The 19,096-nt window shown below is 36.8% G+C and overlaps 1 protein-coding gene and 1 long non-coding RNA gene across 2 annotated transcripts in view; one reads left to right on the top strand and one right to left on the bottom strand.

Annotated features, from left to right (window-relative positions):
* Nucleotides 1–220: 220 nt before the first annotated feature.
* LOC126971727 (uncharacterized) lies at nucleotides 221–19,093 on the top strand. Its single transcript, XR_007730980.1, has 3 exons — nucleotides 221–359; nucleotides 17,302–17,493; nucleotides 19,054–19,093. It is a non-coding gene; the product is annotated as an uncharacterized LOC126971727 (long non-coding RNA).
* LOC126971570 (protein turtle) overlaps nucleotides 9,931–19,096 on the bottom strand; it is a 127,186-nt gene continuing 118,020 nt past the window's right edge. The window contains exons 11-18 of the mRNA XM_050817877.1: nucleotides 18,587–18,679; nucleotides 17,300–17,428; nucleotides 16,910–17,018; nucleotides 16,480–16,563; nucleotides 15,173–15,358; nucleotides 14,414–14,641; nucleotides 12,990–13,076; nucleotides 9,931–10,054 (exon numbers count right to left, since the gene is read on the bottom strand). Of these exons, the coding sequence (XP_050673834.1) occupies nucleotides 13,045–13,076; nucleotides 14,414–14,641; nucleotides 15,173–15,358; nucleotides 16,480–16,563; nucleotides 16,910–17,018; nucleotides 17,300–17,428; nucleotides 18,587–18,679 (861 nt within the window). The 3' untranslated portion in view covers nucleotides 9,931–10,054; nucleotides 12,990–13,044. The remainder of the gene's footprint in view (nucleotides 10,055–12,989; nucleotides 13,077–14,413; nucleotides 14,642–15,172; nucleotides 15,359–16,479; nucleotides 16,564–16,909; nucleotides 17,019–17,299; nucleotides 17,429–18,586; nucleotides 18,680–19,096) is intronic.

The raw sequence follows: 19,096 nt of genomic DNA on the forward strand, positions 1-19,096 counted from the left end.
GCGATTGTTATCTAGCACTAATTATTTCTTATCACACGACCATGAATATCAAAATAAGGATGACTTAGTCGCTTCGTAACTTTAAGTCGGCGTCATACTGCTGTGTATCTGTTCTCGCTCCTCTTAAGCTCAATAATGAATTATTATTTTTGAATTTCATTATTGAAATAAAAAACTAAGTTGTACTAATTTTTAAATAAAACAAAACTTCGAAATTCTCTATATAACTGCGTACTATTGCTCGGTGCCGCCCGCTTATCTAAATGAAACGAAATTGCATTTTTGTTTATTTTAGGTTTGTCATAAGTTTCAAGTATCCGACTGTGAAAATTACTAAGAAAAAACTCTTGAATAAGAAGGTAGGTTACAGAAATCTTATTCCTTGCTGCTTATGCCTACAACGCTTTAGATACTAAGGGGATTGTGACGAAATTGTGTGCAATTTTGCAGCAATACGAATAAATAAGAAATCTTATTGATAAAAAATGATCGCTATATATTTTATTTAAAAAGAAACAGTTTAGTTGTAGGTTGTGAGAGCTTCCGCAGTTAGTTAATACGTACGTTCCGATATTCATTGGTTGTCTGTAATACCTTAAATACATGATCGGATTTGGTACGGCCGAAACATCATACGCGGTAAACTAACGGACTGTATTCGATTACTACATACTTGTCGCATTATTTATTGTACATTGCAAAAAATATTGTTATTACAGCCCAGACCGTACCAATAAGACGCTGAACCAATTGGTCAGAGGCGCCTACCGGTTTGTCCGATGGTCCGGCCGTACCAAATCCGATCATGTGTTTATGCTATTAGTCACCTGTGAGACGACATGTTTGCCGCGGTAATGTCACTCAATTCTTATTTAGATTTCTATGATTACAACTTGTTACTGGCGGTTTTTTCGGTAGATAATGTCACTTATTTCCTAAACAAATGTTTAACGTCCGTTCCCAATATCCAGTCTATCTCTTACTTGTGATAAAATTCGTAACTAACTTTGACTTTTCTGTCCCAATAAACTTATCGACGATAACTCACCATATCCGTACACGCTGTCTGACAATGGGACGACGTATAGCTTACCAGCGATAGAAGTTTGTATGAAAATTGCAATTCACGCGTCCCAATATAAGGCGATAAGAATGACTTATCGGGTATATTGGGGCAGCTTTAGATTATTGACAGCTAATACCATCAGTAGAAGGTAGTAATTTATCTCTATTTGTAGATACTATATTGGGAACCGCCGTAAATGTATTAAAATAATTAATGAACGTGAAATTTTCACATAGTGGAACTAGCTCCAGGCTGTAATATAATTATTTCTATTTATTTACGAATTTTCTATAAAAAACTATACACCGTGAACAATTTCATTCCAATTAAAAGGGGATTGTGTATACAGTTATTTATTTATGCTCTTATTCTCAATTTCATCAATAATACTTATTTAAATAAATAAAATAAATAAATTAAAATTACATTAAAAGTACTCAAGTATTAACTTTCCCACTTCCTTACTTCGTGTGGTGAACGCAACTCACTATCCCCTTTATCTAAATCAATAAGTAGCACACAACTAGATCCTTCTCTACTCACCTGCCGTTAAGGTTTTAAAATAGTAAACCACTAGATCGTATACTGGACGCCTATTAGTAGTACCAGACTATGCTGAACACTACTCCCCGTCAGTTCGTCTCTATCTATAAATAGTACACAAGTAGATCCTCTTTTGAAAGCTTCTCGCAATGCTGTTCAACACTATCTATAAATAATACATAATTTGATTCTACATATATTGAATACTACTCACGGTCCTGTTCGTCTGTACCTATAAATAGTACATAATTAGATCCTCTATTGAACGCTTCTCGCAATGCCGTTCAAGTCTGTCTATAAATAATACATAATTTAATTCTATATTGAACACTACTCCCCGTCCTGTTCATCTTTACCTATAAATAGTACACAATTGGATCCTCTTTTGAACACTTCTCGCAATGCTGTTCAACTCTTACTATAAATAATGCAAAATTTGAATTGTATACTGTAGGTGCTTAGTGTACTGCTAAAAACTCGAGTAAAACTTAACGTAGACTTGGTATGGCGATGTTCTCAGCGGGGATTGAACCACAGCCTGTTGTTACAGCAATAGGACACGTATATACCACACGCCAATACTCTAGTAACTAGATCGCTCTAAAGTTGGCATTTGTATCCAGTTACAGAGGGGAAACCCACTTTCCCTTCTCCAACCCCCATTTTTTGTTACAACGCAGTTATTTTCAGCAACATTCGAGCAAACTAGAGCTTTGGCATAATACAGTAAAAGAACAGCTGTAGGGTACCTACGTCTGGGCGGAACGCTACGGTTGGTACATACAAAAAGATTGACGACGCGGACGCTAATTTAACTCGGACAGCGACCAGGTCTATTACCTAAGTCAAAAGCCGAAGTTTCGGTCCGAAACGAAAGAACGACGAACTTCGAATTAAATCCTATTACCAAAGTACTTTCGGATCCGTATACTGCGGGCGGATTTCGTTTCGGAACAAAAGACATAACAATAAAAAGTAAAGTTGTTATTACGATCATAATAATGTGAAACAACGAAAAAGTAAATGTCAAGTTAATTTGGGAATAAGGTAAACGAAAGACAAAATGTCTAATCGCGAACTTCGTGACGATCTTCGGATCCGAAATACTTTCGTAATACGAAAATGTACGATCCGTCAACCGAATCTTCGTATTTCGATATTGGCAATAGGGCATGCAGTCTCGGCGGTCTACAGTGTCGCACTCAAAAGTTTGTCTCCCCTAGATATCTTAGCGGTCGTGTAAGTCGTGTGTTTGTGAGCGTGCGTCGAATCGGGCGCTGTAGTATAAAATTAAAAGTATTGTTCTACTGTTATCTTGTGACTTTGGCGAAGATTACACCACTTGACCAGCTAGTTAGTTAGGAGTAGGAAAGTTGATAAACACTCAGGCATCTAGCGAGTGAATAGTAAATAAGTAAGTAATAATATTGGTACCAAATATCGATCTTTCGGGACTGTCTTCAACCCTTCGCTCGCTACATTAGTGAGGTGTTAGAGAACATTAAAACTTCAATAATATCATAGCAACGTTATTGTATTTATAATTTTTCGAATTGAATCCATTGTGTGCTTACACAGTAAACACAGATTTCAACACTTACAACTAAAAATATTCTAAATGAAAACAAACAAAAATACATCCGTTATAAAAGAATGTGGCTTGTGCATAATTTATTCTTATGTTTCAACCAAGTCGAATGGCCATTGTGGTTATTGGATATTAAAGTGCTAGGTAGGTATTTTCTGGAACTTAGAAGATACCTGTGCAGATTTAAGTGCAATAATGTTTTAAATGCCTTTAAGAATATTGGGTGCCGATGTATCCCCGTGTAATACAGGTATTAATATACTTTGCCAATGTGCACATTATTATATCATCGCTCATCGCATTAAATAAATGATATAAGATTTAATTACATACATTTAATCTAATATATTGCTATCATTTCAATTTAGTCTAAACGTTGAACGTACTTCAACAATTCATCGAATCCCACTAATAAAAAAAAATATAAAATGCACATTTAAATAATATAAAAACCAAAGATTTAATTCCAATTCAATGACATACAGAATTCAGTACTTAATATAGAGAAAGTTTTTTTTATTATGACAAAGACTAGATATCACATGGTTTGAGCCGTGTTATAAAATTCTAAAACATTTTTATGGCTTGAATATTTTCTCGTCCTGCACGACAGGTAAGGCCTTGTAAATCCAATCTGGAAAAGTCCATATTCATATATTTCGTTTCAAATTTATTACGATAAAAAACTTCGACATTTTAAAAAATTATACTAATTCGCTATAGGCACGTGAAACATTCAAAATTAAATTGTATTCCGTTATAATTTGTCAACTGTTGAAGTTTATGGACCCAATATAATTATAGTTTAATGAACAAGTAATATATATATATATTATATTTCTACATAACCCCAGTATATAAGTTAATGGGTACCTATAACGCACATAGGAATGGTGCAGGAGAATGCAAGACAGTCCATTTTAAATGTTCATTATTAATGATTAATTTTAGAATATCTTTGCCCTAACTTTAATTATACATCATTAAAATTTAGTTTTCTTTGCGCCAAGTCAAAACTTATATTAACTATCATTATTTGCCATCGATACTATGTAGTTAATTGAGACAGGGTTCATTTGTTAAGTACGTCTCGTTACGGTTCTGTAGGATGTGAAACTCTAGTGTATACTATACTGCTATAGTAGACATGTCATTTAAAGTAATACCAACAACTGTGAAGTGGCAAAAATAGAAACTACGGTCGCCATCTTGAAATGTCATTCGACTGTCAGTGTCTGCTACTTTCGAGTGTTCCGTGTGTTTTTTGTTGCGTTACTTCTGAATTTTAAGCGTTAAATATGCCCCGATTAATATTTTGTGCACATTGGAATTAATTAGCAACACTGAAACAACGATGGCGACACCTATCAGTTCACAGATAAGTTGGTGACACTGTATTCTCGTTAACGTATCAGAGAATTCCACAAACAACAAAACTCGTAGTAGGACCGGGTACTGTACAAGCAGCAAAACTTTCTTGCAAACAGTAGGTACTTTAGGAAAAATAAATTTTTAGTAGTGGGAAATATTTACATAACAATAACTATGATCGTATTGAACGGAGAATTTATTGCACAAACTGTTAACTAGTCTACAGGTGATACGTGGCGCAACTAAAGACATGTTTTTATATCTTTATTGCAAATTTCATTTAAAATTCAATACTTCCGATAAAGTATTCTACGAGTTTTTATTTTTAATCTGTGGTCAAGTTAAAGAGTGTCAAAGTCATAGTTAACATCTGTGGTAAGAACAGATAACAAATAACACTTTTAATACGGAGTTGTTTAATCGTCATTTATGCAACTATACAACTTATTATCAACAGTTGCATACAAGACTTTATACCCACAATATGAATCCTCTATAAAAGATTCTGAAACAGTTAGCTTACTGCTAACATTAAAAAACCAGTCCTAGTAACCATTATGTCATTCAAACGAGTTTTGTAATGTTGTACTGAATCTCATTACAACACTCATTTGGATGATGTAATGGTTATTAGGACATTGGGCCATAAAGCATGAGTGTGGCTAAAGACGATTTTAGATAAATCGATTGAGTTTTTAATGTCTGTTACAAAATTTGCAATAAAGCTCAGATAAAAACGATAGTTGTTACATTCTCTACCACTGTTATTTCTACGCTCTACATACCGTGAGAGAATACAAGAACCGCAACTTATATTTTATTTATATCTAATATCCGGCAGTGAACTGACTGATGTTCTTTTCTTAGACGATTAACAATAAACAGTAGCACGATACTGAACTCCTTACCAACACCACTACCAAAAAGACATTCACATTATGTTGAATTATTATTCAAATCGTAAACCATTACATCTATATTAAATAGATTGTGAACATGAATTATACAAAATAAACCTAAGCCAGTGGAAGCTCCCGTAGTTAATATATTTCAATATTAATATAGCGTACTTATATTTCTGTGATAAAATATTTGATATGCTAATCGATGTTATTGAAAATTGCAATAATAAGGCACGGACTAGTAAAAAAAGAAGGACTCCGCGCTGTGATATTAGCAAGTGAAGCACCTTTAAGCTAGTGTGTGTGCGGTTACGGGGTACCTATACCAGTTACACAATTTTTTCTCCCTTAAATAATCACATATCCACAAATACTTTTATAGTATTGTTTTTACACTTTTTCACAACGTATTTACGACGGCATTTTTAAAATATTTTATTGCGACGCAAACTGATCTGTCACAGACAATGGCATATCTTATAATGGCGGCCGATCGGCTTGTATTAGTGTAAGTGTGTGCGTAGGGCTATATATTAACACGTTTACCGGCTTGTTTTGGTGCTTCAATGTTATGTAATGTGACACGGAGTCCTTCTTTTTTTAGTCGTCCGTATAACGAGGATAATATTTTATTTTGTATATATTATTAGAAATAGGAGAGTTGTACCTACGTGTATGGTCGCCTACACATCTGAAACTTAATATCTGATATTTGGTAGTAGTAGCTGGCAGATGTTATCACTCAAACTTCATACGTACGATTCAACTACACCTTACCATAACTACCTAACTAGTTTTACTATTTTATGTATCAATTTCGTTAAAGCGTACATTTTATACTTACTTAATATGAGTTCCTTAACACGATATCTATTCACGCATCGTTTCATTATTTTTAAATCCAATTCGACATTGTTCACTTAAATAATAATTATGCATCGCAACAAATTAAGGTTAGTTATAATTAGCAGTTAAAACTAAATAAACAGTCTTTCTATTGACTGGTCAACAAAATAACATTAAAGTCAGGTGGGATTTTTTGCAGGAACCAATGCATTGCCTGATGTTTGCTAGTGATACTATAAATTAACAACGGCTTCACAAAGAGCGATTTTAGTTTCATTATAAAAATAAAAGCTAAAGGGATGTTCAGACGGTACGATTAGCATTCATAGCAAAGCTGGCGGACATAAAAAATTGTGCGTCAAATAAATAATTAATTAATTATGTATAACAAATATGTATTCTATAATTAATAATAATATTTAGATTATTTAAGAAGAAATAAGATAACATTATTAATAGAAGAGATCTCGAAAAACATTTGTTTGTGGGTATGGTATTTGGGAGATCTAGGATGTGAGCATAATTTACTTCTGAGGAAATTACCTAATCCGTGCAAAAATCTTAATATGATGAAATCAAAATAAACAGTTCATTTTAATTTGTTTTGTTGACTTTGTTCTAATATAACCATCACGATAATATAAATTTTATAAAATAAATTTGACGGCGCATCCGCCAACGTTGGACGTCAGGTTGACTTTTAGCTGTAAAAGTCAGCCTAGCGAAGCGTCATTGTCGATGGCAGTGCGGGCGGACATCTTGACTTCACTTTTTGTTCGAGACGATGCCCGCACACCACGCTTGTGACGAATCGCTTTGCATCCGAGTGATAGTTTAATCTAGTGTTAAAATTAAGTTGGTTTTTCGTGTTGCTTAGACTGTACATTGTTCATTTGACTGTGTATTTCGATTATTAAACCCTGTGCTGATTAAACAACTGTGATTGTAACAAGGACTTGTGATTTTTCTGCTCACACCGACCTGCCTGCCTATCTAACCACATACATCACACAAGATGAGTTCTGATGCAGGCCCTCCTGCCTCTTTAAATTTTATATAATGTTTTGAATGACAGTTGACATTCAACAAGTGAGTTGAAGCGATAAAAGTTAGAAAGTATGAAACTAATCGATCCAATTTTTGTCTCTTTGATTTTTTTGAATGACTATCAACATAACAAGTGATCTTGAAGTTAATCTACAAAAAAAAAATCGCTCAATGTGATCACATTGTAAAATAAAATCTAGGTAAAATAATAATCAAAATTGATTTTAGAATATTATGAATACATTTTTTGGACCTTGATGTAAAAATTACAAACCGTGAATCAATTAATATGAGAGATGGGATTTTATAAGTAGTAATAAACATTGCGATTTCTATAATTTAAAGAAAACCATGATGCTTAAACTTAACATTTAGTTTCGTTTTTATCACATAACAACAGCGTTTTTCGTATGTGACATAACTTCCGTAGATATCAACATGTTGCTTAAATAAATAAAAGTAATTATCGCATAACATCTACCGCGTTTTTACATATGTACATCTCAAAAAAGACATATAAAATAACTATGTAACAGATAAAACTTAAAAATTTGTACTTCAAAATAAATTACTTAATAATAAAAATTAAACACGATTATGTTTTGCTCTACCAAATATATTATACTCTAGTTCTAGCTAAGTTTATTTTGTGTTGTACATTAGGTATATTTGCGTTCGAAACTTGCAGGCTGCATACTCGTATATAAGTTTCGTGTTGCCGCTGCGTTAGCACCGAACGCGTAGTCTTATAATAGTTTAAATTACTTTTATAGTTACAATAAACTACAATATAATGTTGGTATGAGCGGTGTCGTGGATGCTTCCCCGCTCATACCTAAAGCGTTTAGGTGATCGAATCGTTTCGCACCGCCTGTTTGCTACGTAATAACAACTATACTACGTTATATTCTCTGTTGTTTATCAATGTTGTCTGCCCGATGTTTTAGGTAGGTACATTTAGACTTAACTTCACAAAAGCTTTCAAATTTGGAATTCCTTTCTGTTCGATTATTCTATTTTTCATATTTTTTTTACGGTTTCTTTGTTGGCTATTGCTATGTATTGAAAGGTCTCGTTTTGAAATTTAATCTACCTTTTGAAACAGTTATCAGAAGATTTTTATTACCTCCGTCACTTTTACGATATGCTAGCTAATAGCATATATCTGAGGGAACACTTGACATTTTAATTGACATTATAATAATACTTGTAGACGTACAGGCCGTGCGAAACAAAACGGCACTGCATCCACATTCATACACGTATGTACAGTTTAGATTATGTTCAGTCGAACAGCCACGGGACTGAAATATTCGCATCATACTTATAAGTATAATAAATATAGTCGCCAACATTTCGTCTACATTCTTTCAAGGTGGGTTTAAATTAACTTAACGAAACAAATGTATATCAGCCACGCTTATATTATGAACACTCTAATATGTTTTCTCTGTTCAAAGTTACGCTCTATCTTCGTTCCGATATCGAGTATCGATTGTAAATCTTTCCTTTAAATATGTATTATGTTTCCATGACTATAATATGCATTAAATAGAGCGATTTTTAAAACAGGCTTAAACATGTTCGGTGGGGACAAAAGAAACAATCCGACGTGTCAGCGTACGACGGCCAACTCTCACTCGTGGTCGGAGCGACAACAGTAGCGCAGCAGTCTTTGTTTGATTAGCGCATCACTCGGTGACATATTCTGAGTTTCAGTCGCATTAGTTCCATCAGCAGACAGTCTCGGCGGGGGTGGCGACGGGTCCGGGCCCCAGCGGCGTCAGGGCGGCCAGGCCGAGGGGCTCCGGAGACCGTCGCCGCAGCGCCTGGCGCTTGCGGAACTCCAGGAACTCCTCCTTCATGGCGCGCACGCGGGCCTCCACGTCGTCGCGGGCGGGGCGCGCGCGGGGCCGCTCGGGCGACTGCGGCGTGGGAGTGCGGGTCGCGCGGTCCCACTCGTAGTGGCCGTCCACGGAGCCCGCGTCGGGCTCGGGGGGCGGCGCGGGGGGCGGCGCGGGGGGAGGGGCGGGCGGCGCGCGGTACGGCGGCGGCCGCCACTCGGCCAGGCTGCCAGTGCGGCTGCTGCGGTTCTGCTGGGAGGACGCGTTCTTGCTGCCGAACCCGCTCGACGACGAGCGGCTCTCCGGCGACGCCTCGTGCGGCGGCGGCGGCTCGGCCCGCGCGCGCGCCTGCCGGGGCAGCGGCCGCCATCTTGTCCGGTTGAGAGCGCCGCACGGCCCGCGGCTCGCCGAGTCGTTGACGGGCGGACGCGTCCGGAGGAAGAACGAGGGCGGGGTGGGGAACGAGCCGTCCGCGGAGCTCGGGAATGGCACCGAACTGAGGTCGGAGATGTGAAGCGGCGACCACGGTGTCCAGGCGGGCACCCACGCGGGCCAGGGGGGCCATGGCGGCCAGTTAGCGAGCGCGGGGGATGATGCGCGGAACAGGGGGGGCGCGGCCGCGGGGTGGAGGGGCGCCCGGAGCCGCGGGAGAAACCCGCCGTCGTCCGATGAAGAGGGCGCGGGGGAGGGGCCCGGGGAGGGCCCCGAGGACACGGAGGGCGCGGGGGACACACGCCGGACGACTCCCCAGGGCCGCGTCTCTGCGCCGCACCGGCCGGGCGGCCATATCCAGTTGGCCGTGAAGCGCAGACACTGAACTATACTCGATATTCCGCTTTCTCTAAATCTGTTGACACAAACAGGATTTGTTTTATTAAAAATTGCATTTACTTTTTATTACAATCTATGGGATTGTCTCGTCACGAAACCAATAAAACCATAGTAAAATCAAAACAATTTCATAACTTACTGGAAGATGATGCTAAATGCCTCGGATTCATTTATTATCAATTTCACAATGATACATAAAGTTTATGTTGGTAAAGTGCTTTCACTTAAATTTCTTAATTTTTTTTTGGTAGGAGTTCAACAGGCTCCCTTAACTTTTATGCTTATTTTTGTTTCATTAATTTCAAAAAGTACCTTATTAGTATTTTTTTAAGTTTGGACATTTATCATAATATTGTAGTATTATACAAACCTGATTTCCTGGAATTAATGCCAGCATGGAAACCAATATAACATACCATTATAGAATATCATTTCAAAATTGAGTATGGCTTCAACAATAAGCATTTAGCACAACTGAATCGCAACTTTAATCATAGTCATAGCAAATAGGACACTGGCAACACAACTCCTAAACTGCAAAGCTGGGAATTATTTCGGTGAATGAATTTGCAAAGCTTAACTATTGTTAGAATATATCCATGTAATGAAAGTTGCCCACGGTTCTCCATCAACACCTTAAGAATCAAGTGTTGGCAGCCTTTTAATTAGTTGAATGCGTTTTAAGTTACCCATGACGTGTCGTCTTGAAAACGACGCAGAAGAAATTTCATTTCATAGTTTGGTTGTACGCGGAAGATAGTTCATTGAAAATTTCACCGTGGAGATAAAAAAACAAAACAAAACACATCCAGATAGTAAGGACGATATTTTAGTTTGTAGCGTGTTGTACGAAGGTAGATTTCGGCGGAAGGGATCAGGTCGAGCAGGAGTTCGGGACCCCTCCCGTAACAAATGCAGGAGAAGACATACAATGAAGCAATGATCTGCAATTCAGTTAGGAATGCTGGAATGTCGGCAGTCTTAAGGTAATGTCTCATTATATTGACAAAATGCGACCTTCTCAAAACAGGACTTCCAGCACTGGTCGACGATTGCCCAAGACAGACATGCATGGTCGGTATATACGAGATCTAAAGTTCTATCATCGGCATAGGAAATTGTATGAGGCATCCAACATATCATTTTTACACAGAAGAAACAGTTTAGGAGGTACCACACGCCCGTAAAGAACACCAGCATTGATGGGCTAAGGGTGCTGTGAACCACTGTTCCTCACTAGGAAGCTAGTGATAAACTTTTATAAACTTTCCGAAAGCCCAAACTATGGAAGCACCTTGTGCCACATAGCTCGATCACAGGCCTTCCCTATATACAGACTAAGTTGTCGCTACATCAGTGTTTTAGTAATAGTAGCAGTTCGGTTGTGTATGTTTAGCCATTGCTCAACTGCTAATTATCTACACTTGTCATATCTCCCACACTGTTTCTTCTGCATATCAATGATATATTGGACACCTCTAACATACATTGCTATGCATTGCTGTGCAGACAGCACGGGCGATGCCATATACACGGGCCATGCAGGTCTCTCTAGAGAAATCGTCGACCAGTGCCGGGAGAAACTTGTCTTCTATCGAGTCCTCTCTTGAGAAGGTCGCGGAATGGGGTAAATTGAACCTTGTCCAATTTAACCCCTAGAAGACTCAAGTTTGCGCGTTTATCACTAAAAAAGTCCCTTTTGTCGTATCACCACTCTTCGACTGCACTTCTCTTACAGCCTCGCCTAGTATCGGAATTCTGGGTCTCGAAATCTCGAGCGATTGCTAATTCCGCGGCCATCTGGAGAGCAAAGCCAAATTGGCTTCGAAGAAACTGGGCATCATAAATAGAGCACGGCAATACTTTAAGCTGGCCCTCATTCTAGCGCTTTACAAAGCGCAGATCTGGCCACACATGGAGAATTGCTATTATCTCTGGTCTGGCGCACCCCAGTATCAGCTCGATCCAACCTCGAACAGCTTGAATTGTCGGATTGTCGGACCCAGTGCTCTGTGAATGGCTGGATCACTTGCGTTGCGTAGTTGCTTAATTGTGTGTCCTCTACCGTATTTATCACGGGGAGTGTTCCGAAGAGCTGTTTCACCTGCCTACCATTTCTGCCGCCAAATTCCACTTTCGCACGACACGCCACTAGTTAGGATATCATCCCCACCATCTGGATGTGTGGCGGTCCTCCACAGAGCGGTTTTCAAGGAGCTTTCTTCCACGTACTACAAAACTGTGGAATGAACTTCCTTGTGCGGTGTTTCCCGGACGATACGACATGGGTACCTTCAAAAAAAGCGCGTACACCTTCCTTAAAGGCCAGCAACGCTCCTGTGATTCCTCTGGTGTTCACTTAACACCAGGTGACCCGTACGCTCGTTCCTCTTCTATAAAAAAAATAGGCTGATGGTTCATGTTGCTCTTCATTAGTTCGAAAGCAGAAAGCAGGTTTATTATGTATTTCTTTCATAATACGGATGTTAAGATATAAAAACCAAAATGGCGGATATAATAATAGCCGAAGTGCAAATAAAAATATTAAATTTTTATAAAAGTAAATATTAATGAAGTGTAACATTGTACGACAGTACTTCACCTGAGACTCGTCCGACTCACACTGGGCCGTTATTTTAGCAGTATAAATACTAGGAATCTATTAAATTGAATATAATACAAGTCGTAAGAGTATTAAATATTTCTTAGATAATCTATACATCTAGATAGAGTAGAGGCTCTGGGCAATGTTGCTATTAGGCAATGCATGACAACAGGCCAGGTTTATAGCTTTAGGCACAATGTTTTTGTGTCCGTGCGTGGCTGAAAATAGAGGTTAACAGTTCGCCGCTATTTCTTCGACGTGTTCACAGTTGTCACAGTCTATCTAGACGTATAGATTATATAAGAAATATTTGTTGTTGTAAATAAGTAATTTTATAATAACTTACTTTTTAAAAGGCACTTGAGTGCTGTTTGCTGCTCGGAGATCGGTCAGCCGCGCCGTTACCATGTTGTATGCTGCAACCGAATTATTTCTGAACATTAACGAGGTGTAGTCAGTCTCTGTCCGCCACCAACTCGGCCGTTGCCCGCCACCGACACCATCACCATCACCCACACCCTCAACCCACACCCTCAACCCACACCCTCAACCCACACCCACACCATATTGTCAACTTAAAGCCACATTCACCGGCATCGATACACTACTCTACATACAATTGCTTCTTTCCGGTGAATTATGATAATGAAAATGCGTTAAAAACAGTGTTCAACTCAGAACATGTCAGGTATATGAATTGTGTTAACTGTGAAAATAAAAACAAAGCTTGTATGGGTTATGTGCGATATTATGTCGTGTCTTGTACAAAATTAACAATGTCATTTAATTAAATTATTAAAACTTTTGTGGGACATTATTTAGTATATAAAATTCTCGTGTCCCGGTGTTTGTTACCAAACTCCTCCGAAACGGACCCACCCCAAAATATATTTTTTTATATTTTTGCCAATATTTTTACTTTTATTTTATTCTTATTCAGCATTAAAAAATTCCATACACTTCAAATTTTCGACTTTCTACGATCTACAACTATTTTTGTATCGCGATTTTTATATTATTCTGTTCAATCCACTATAGGGGTTGCAAGATGGCAATCGAATACAATTATTGTAGTACGATATATTTGGTAGGTCTCAATCGGTTACATCTATTTTTTTTATACCCAAAAGTTTTAATTATTGTGTTTTTTTTTTATTACTTTATATGGCAATACATCGTTTGCTGGGTCAGCTAGTTTACATTAATATTTATTTAAGTCAGTTTTACTCACAATAAAGCGGTATTGGTACGGACTAGTTCAGAACCAATTAGAGGTCTTTCATCAGGTTTAGTGTTAGGAGTTCCTGGTGGTGTCTCGTCTAGCAGTGACCCTGTCTAAACTTACAACACTAACCCTGATGAACGACCTCCGATTGGTCTGAAACTAATCGGTACCAATACCGATATATCATTAGATAGACTGATAAAAATAAATATAATACCATTTAAATGTAATTACACACTACCACACAACACACGGGTTTCAATAACATGCCAAGCTATACGCAATGCATAAAAGCATTAAATATAATAATATGCGTTATCAAAAATTAACTTACATAAGCAAAAGAAAATTGACTTAAAACCAAAACCAACCTATGAAAGTAAAGTGACATAAACGCTTTATCACCGACAATATGGCAACTTTAACGCGACGATTTATTTTATGTTGTCAGAATCACTCAGAACGTAGGAGGGGTATCTAAAGTTACTATGTTTAGCTCTAATTTGTCGGGAGCGAGCAAACGGCCGCTACCCTTTCAGCCTTACCTTTCTCTTGCTTGCGTCGTTTTCTCTTATTGCATATTTTAACAGCACACACGGACAGAATGATGGCGACAATAAAAAACAGTATTCCACCAACGACCCCGGCAGTTATGGCTTTGTGTTTAACTCTTGCCGGAACAGAGAACTTCACTTCATCCGAACTCTCGTAACTTGTCGCGGAGTTCGCCAACACACGAAAGTAGTATGTCCTACCGCCAACTAAATTTTTCACTGAAACAGACAAGAATAAATTGTAAAAAGCTATGTTTGAGGCCAGATTCTACAGCTTTACAACATCTATATATCAATATTAAAAAGATTCATAAAACTGCTATCCTTTCAAAGCTGTATGTTACAGGGGAAATACATTTTTAATAACTGTTTTTTGGTCTCAAATTGTAAATATAGTGAATCCATTAAAGATTGTGATCTATACAGCAAATTGTCAAAAAAAGATTGTGTGGTTTTAAGAAACCACGGTAAAAGTGAAACTTTTTTTCACATTATAGATATGTAACTAAAAATTTTTCGAATAATATTCCGATAAGGGTATAAAAAACGCTTTATCAATCTTAATTTTATACTTGGAAAATTGGAATGATAATGGGAAATAATAAAAGTAGACTAAGTCTTCTACTAATATTTTTATTGAACTCTGTGTCTCAGAGAGTACGACGGTCGACCGTCACGCGACATGCAACATACAGACGAAAAAGTTTGAGACGATGTAATAAAAGTTTCACTTTAAAAGTTTATACATACCAAGGTAGCTAGTTTCCTCTGGCCGTATTTGTCCCCTGTTGAGCGTTTTCCATTGTGCATCCGTTCGGTATTTGATAGTATAATACTGAACGAGGTTTGATCGCTCCAGCGGGGATTGCCAGGTAATTAGAAAACCGTTATGGACCTCTGTGACAGTCAAGTTGCGTGGCGGACCTGATTTTGGACCTGGTATCAAAATATAACAAAAATGAAGACAAATTTTATGAATTATTGTCAATAATAGGACGCAAAATAAAAATAACTCTTAAACGCATTATTCCGAGTTGTGACATTGTTGCGCAAAAAAGAACAATAGCTTTTTGAAGTTAAATAGAAATTATTACGAACAGATTTGCCTATTTCCAGCAATGTTTTTGAATAATTAAAGACAAATTAACATATTATAAAGTAACTTCTTACAACATGAATTACTATGCAATATATTTGTAATTTTTTGTTGCGATAGTTTTCGAATCCAATATTTCTGATAACATCCACCGATATTAGGTATAAAATATATTTTAAAACAAATACTTTGCAAAAAGGGCTTTGAGCAATTTCTTATATTTAAGTAATTTTCCCTTACTCCTCCACACACACTCATACATTTCATTTTTCATTTATAAAAATGTTATTATTGAGACCTTAATTTGTCGAAAAATCACTGACCCCGAAGATACAGTTTTTACTTGTTTCGAGTTCAGGGGTCCATACTTTCTGATCATATTGCAATACTATTTTTCTTAATTTTATTCAAAGTATCAAAAAATATTGCTAATAATATAGTAATTGTAAATAATAAATGTAGTAATTTCTGTCCAGTGATTGGTGTAAAAATTGAAATAAAATATTTCGTTTTATTGTTATTAAAGAGTTGAAAAAACATACAAAGATTTATGAACAACACATAGAATACCGCATCGTGAATAAATTATGACATATTTATTAAAGGGATGTTAAGATTTACCCCCTTATTCACAATAGTCTGCTAACTTAAAGCATCGCTAATTCGCACTCTGTCTTCTTATATTGACCTAAGTCAGAATGAGAAAAAACACCCCTCAGCGGCTGTTTAAAGTTAGCGGACCATTATGAATAAGGGGGTTAGAGTTTCATTAATAATAGTTATATAGGCAAAAGTTATTTCAATTCATTGATCAATCATGATTGAAAGAAGAAATAACTTAAACTTTACACATTTTAATCATAAGGCTTGTTGGGAGGGATTAGTCGAAGCATCGAACTACAACTTAGTTGTATCAAACTCAGGCAAAGAAGCATTCTAAAGGTTATTAAATAAGATGTACCGGATCCTTCAGGCGCCATTTGAAATATCTTTTCGTCGACCGGCCCGGGGGCTGTGGGTGCCGCTTTCGGTTTGGCGCCTACATCTACAAAAAGCAATTGTATGTTATGAACAGGCCGTGCGATCCCCCAGCAAACTAACTAACCACCAAACAAGCTACAAATAAACGAGTTTATACTAAAATTATAAATAAATATTATCAAAATTATTAGTAGAAAATTTTTTATTTAAAGATTTTATAAAATAATAACTTCCATAAGAATATAAACAAATATATTATATAATTTAATATTCACATGATTAATTGTTAGTAAGCCTGTAATTACAATTAGATTATTTAAAATTACAAAGAAGGGTTAATTGAATATTCTTTAATTCACCGACGCCCCTCAGCGACCAACAAGTAAGTTATATTTGGAAGATTAGCTTACCTAGCGTTCTAATAGTAATAGCTTTGCTCATCATCCCTTCTCCTATTGTATTCTTACTATTCACTTGGAATTCGTATGTGGTCCCCGGTTGAAGTCTGTTTATCGTAACCTTTTGAACAGAAACAAAAATATAAACACTTTATGCTACGTTATAAAGTATAGAATTCCGAGTTCGAGCTGAAGGATTGACTATAACGTCGTATAGTCAAATGTGACATTATTACTAAACTGCAACGTCTACTATTAAACTTAATAAATAACAGGGTTTTTTTAATGTTTGATCAACTTGAAAGACCTTACCGTGAACAGAAAGTTTGTTCTGCATTTGTGGAAATTGATGAAATTAATTTGTTAAATAAATAATGTGTAATTAATGTCAAATAATCTCACAGAAGTGGCTCCAGAGGGCGTGACAGGTACTTTGGTCCACTCCGAGAAGCCAGCCTCCCGGTACCATATCGTGTAGTCCTGCTTATAGTCCGGCCCGCCCGCGTACCCCGGCTGCCAGCGTAGAGTTACCTGCAACAGTGTGACGGACCCTAGTAAGAAGATTTCTGTGACATCTTCTTACACATGATAAGACGGTAAAATAGATTCTCCATTCTTACTGTCAAAATTCAAAATAAATGTTCTTCCATAACTAATCTGGGTCAAAACGCAACTATTTCTAGGCTCTGTAGGTCATATAACTCACTGGCCAAATCACAGAACATTGATTTTTTCATGCTGGTAGCTGAATATAAAAAGAAAATACTAAATTTACAGAAGTGATTTAGAAACCTTGTTTTCAATTTTCATTTTTATTTTTCTATTATACAATACAATATTTATAGTTTTTAAATTGTTAATTACTGTCTTAAAAATGTAGCAAAAATTATGAAAGCTGTGATAGCTTATAAGTGAGTTAACTCTTATCCATATTATTACTATATTTTAAGTTTAAATATGTAAAGAGTGTAATTTGTTAGTTGACCAAATAAATAAATAAAGATAATGCTCATGTAGACTTCGTTTACTTTATAATCTGACAATTGCATACAATTTTGTTAACAATAAAATACATTGTTTGTCACACTTACACTGGTTTAAACTTATTGAAAATTATTTTCTACTTTTATTATTTTTTTACTACTTTCTTAGTCAGTACAATGATAATTTTGAAGCAATAATAAATGGACTTTTTTGTGTATGCATGGATTAACATGCTCCTAGGTCTTTGGCATAAATACACTACCGGGTATCGGACATTAAATAATCGAATATCCTGAAGGTCCTGGTACGAAAAATAAGGACAGATATAAAAATTATTGCTTTGTAATTTGTGCTTGATAAGTGTGGAAAATTTCACTTCAATCCGAAGTTTAAAAGTTAGTGAAAATCACGCTTAATGAAGAATGAGGCTAATAAAAGTTCAGTCTATTTAAATAATTGCATTGCTATCATTGTTTGATATGTGTGCATGGTTTCACGTCAATCCGACGTTATAAAGTTAGTCAAAATCACGCTTAATGAGGAATAAGGCTCATAAAAGTGAGACACACTATTTAAATTATATATAAATATAGTGTGCATGGTTTCACTTCAATCCGACGTTCTTAATGTGGGTAAAAATCACAAAGAGTTCGTTACATAGATAATATATACCAAGCTAATAAAAGCATGTTTATAAAGTTGTACCTGAAACTCAGTAGCAATCCCGGACACGTTGTAGGGCGCGTGGGGTTGTGTGCCCTCGATGACAAGCTGAGTGTCCGCCACGATGGTTGCCACCTGGACGTAACAGATTGAATATTATATATATAATATTAATGTGTAATCAATGTCACTGCTTGTGGCGGCGACGTGGGACAGGTCGTTTCCATCCCTAAAATATGGTTGAGAGAGGCGATGGCTGCCTCGTGAACGGGCGCTACTTGTGGTGACAGGATTTTCCTGTAACCAGAAACTATGCTTCATGTTTTTAAAATTGAATTTATTATATTTTTTTATGTTGAATGTTTGACGTTTGAGTATTTTTATTGCATCACTTCACATATATTGTAACTAAAATGATTTGTAAAAAGATTAAGCTGTAAATGTTGATTTTCAAAAGTGACAATGAATGTCTTGCCAATTTATCTCAATAAAGCTCAATAATTTTTCAGGTCAAGGGGAAGAGTGCAGGCCGTCGGAAGCAGCTATTGGGAT

This window comes from Leptidea sinapis, chromosome 24 (assembly GCF_905404315.1).
Source record: "Leptidea sinapis chromosome 24, ilLepSina1.1, whole genome shotgun sequence".
Classification (NCBI taxonomy): domain Eukaryota; kingdom Metazoa; phylum Arthropoda; class Insecta; order Lepidoptera; family Pieridae; genus Leptidea; species Leptidea sinapis.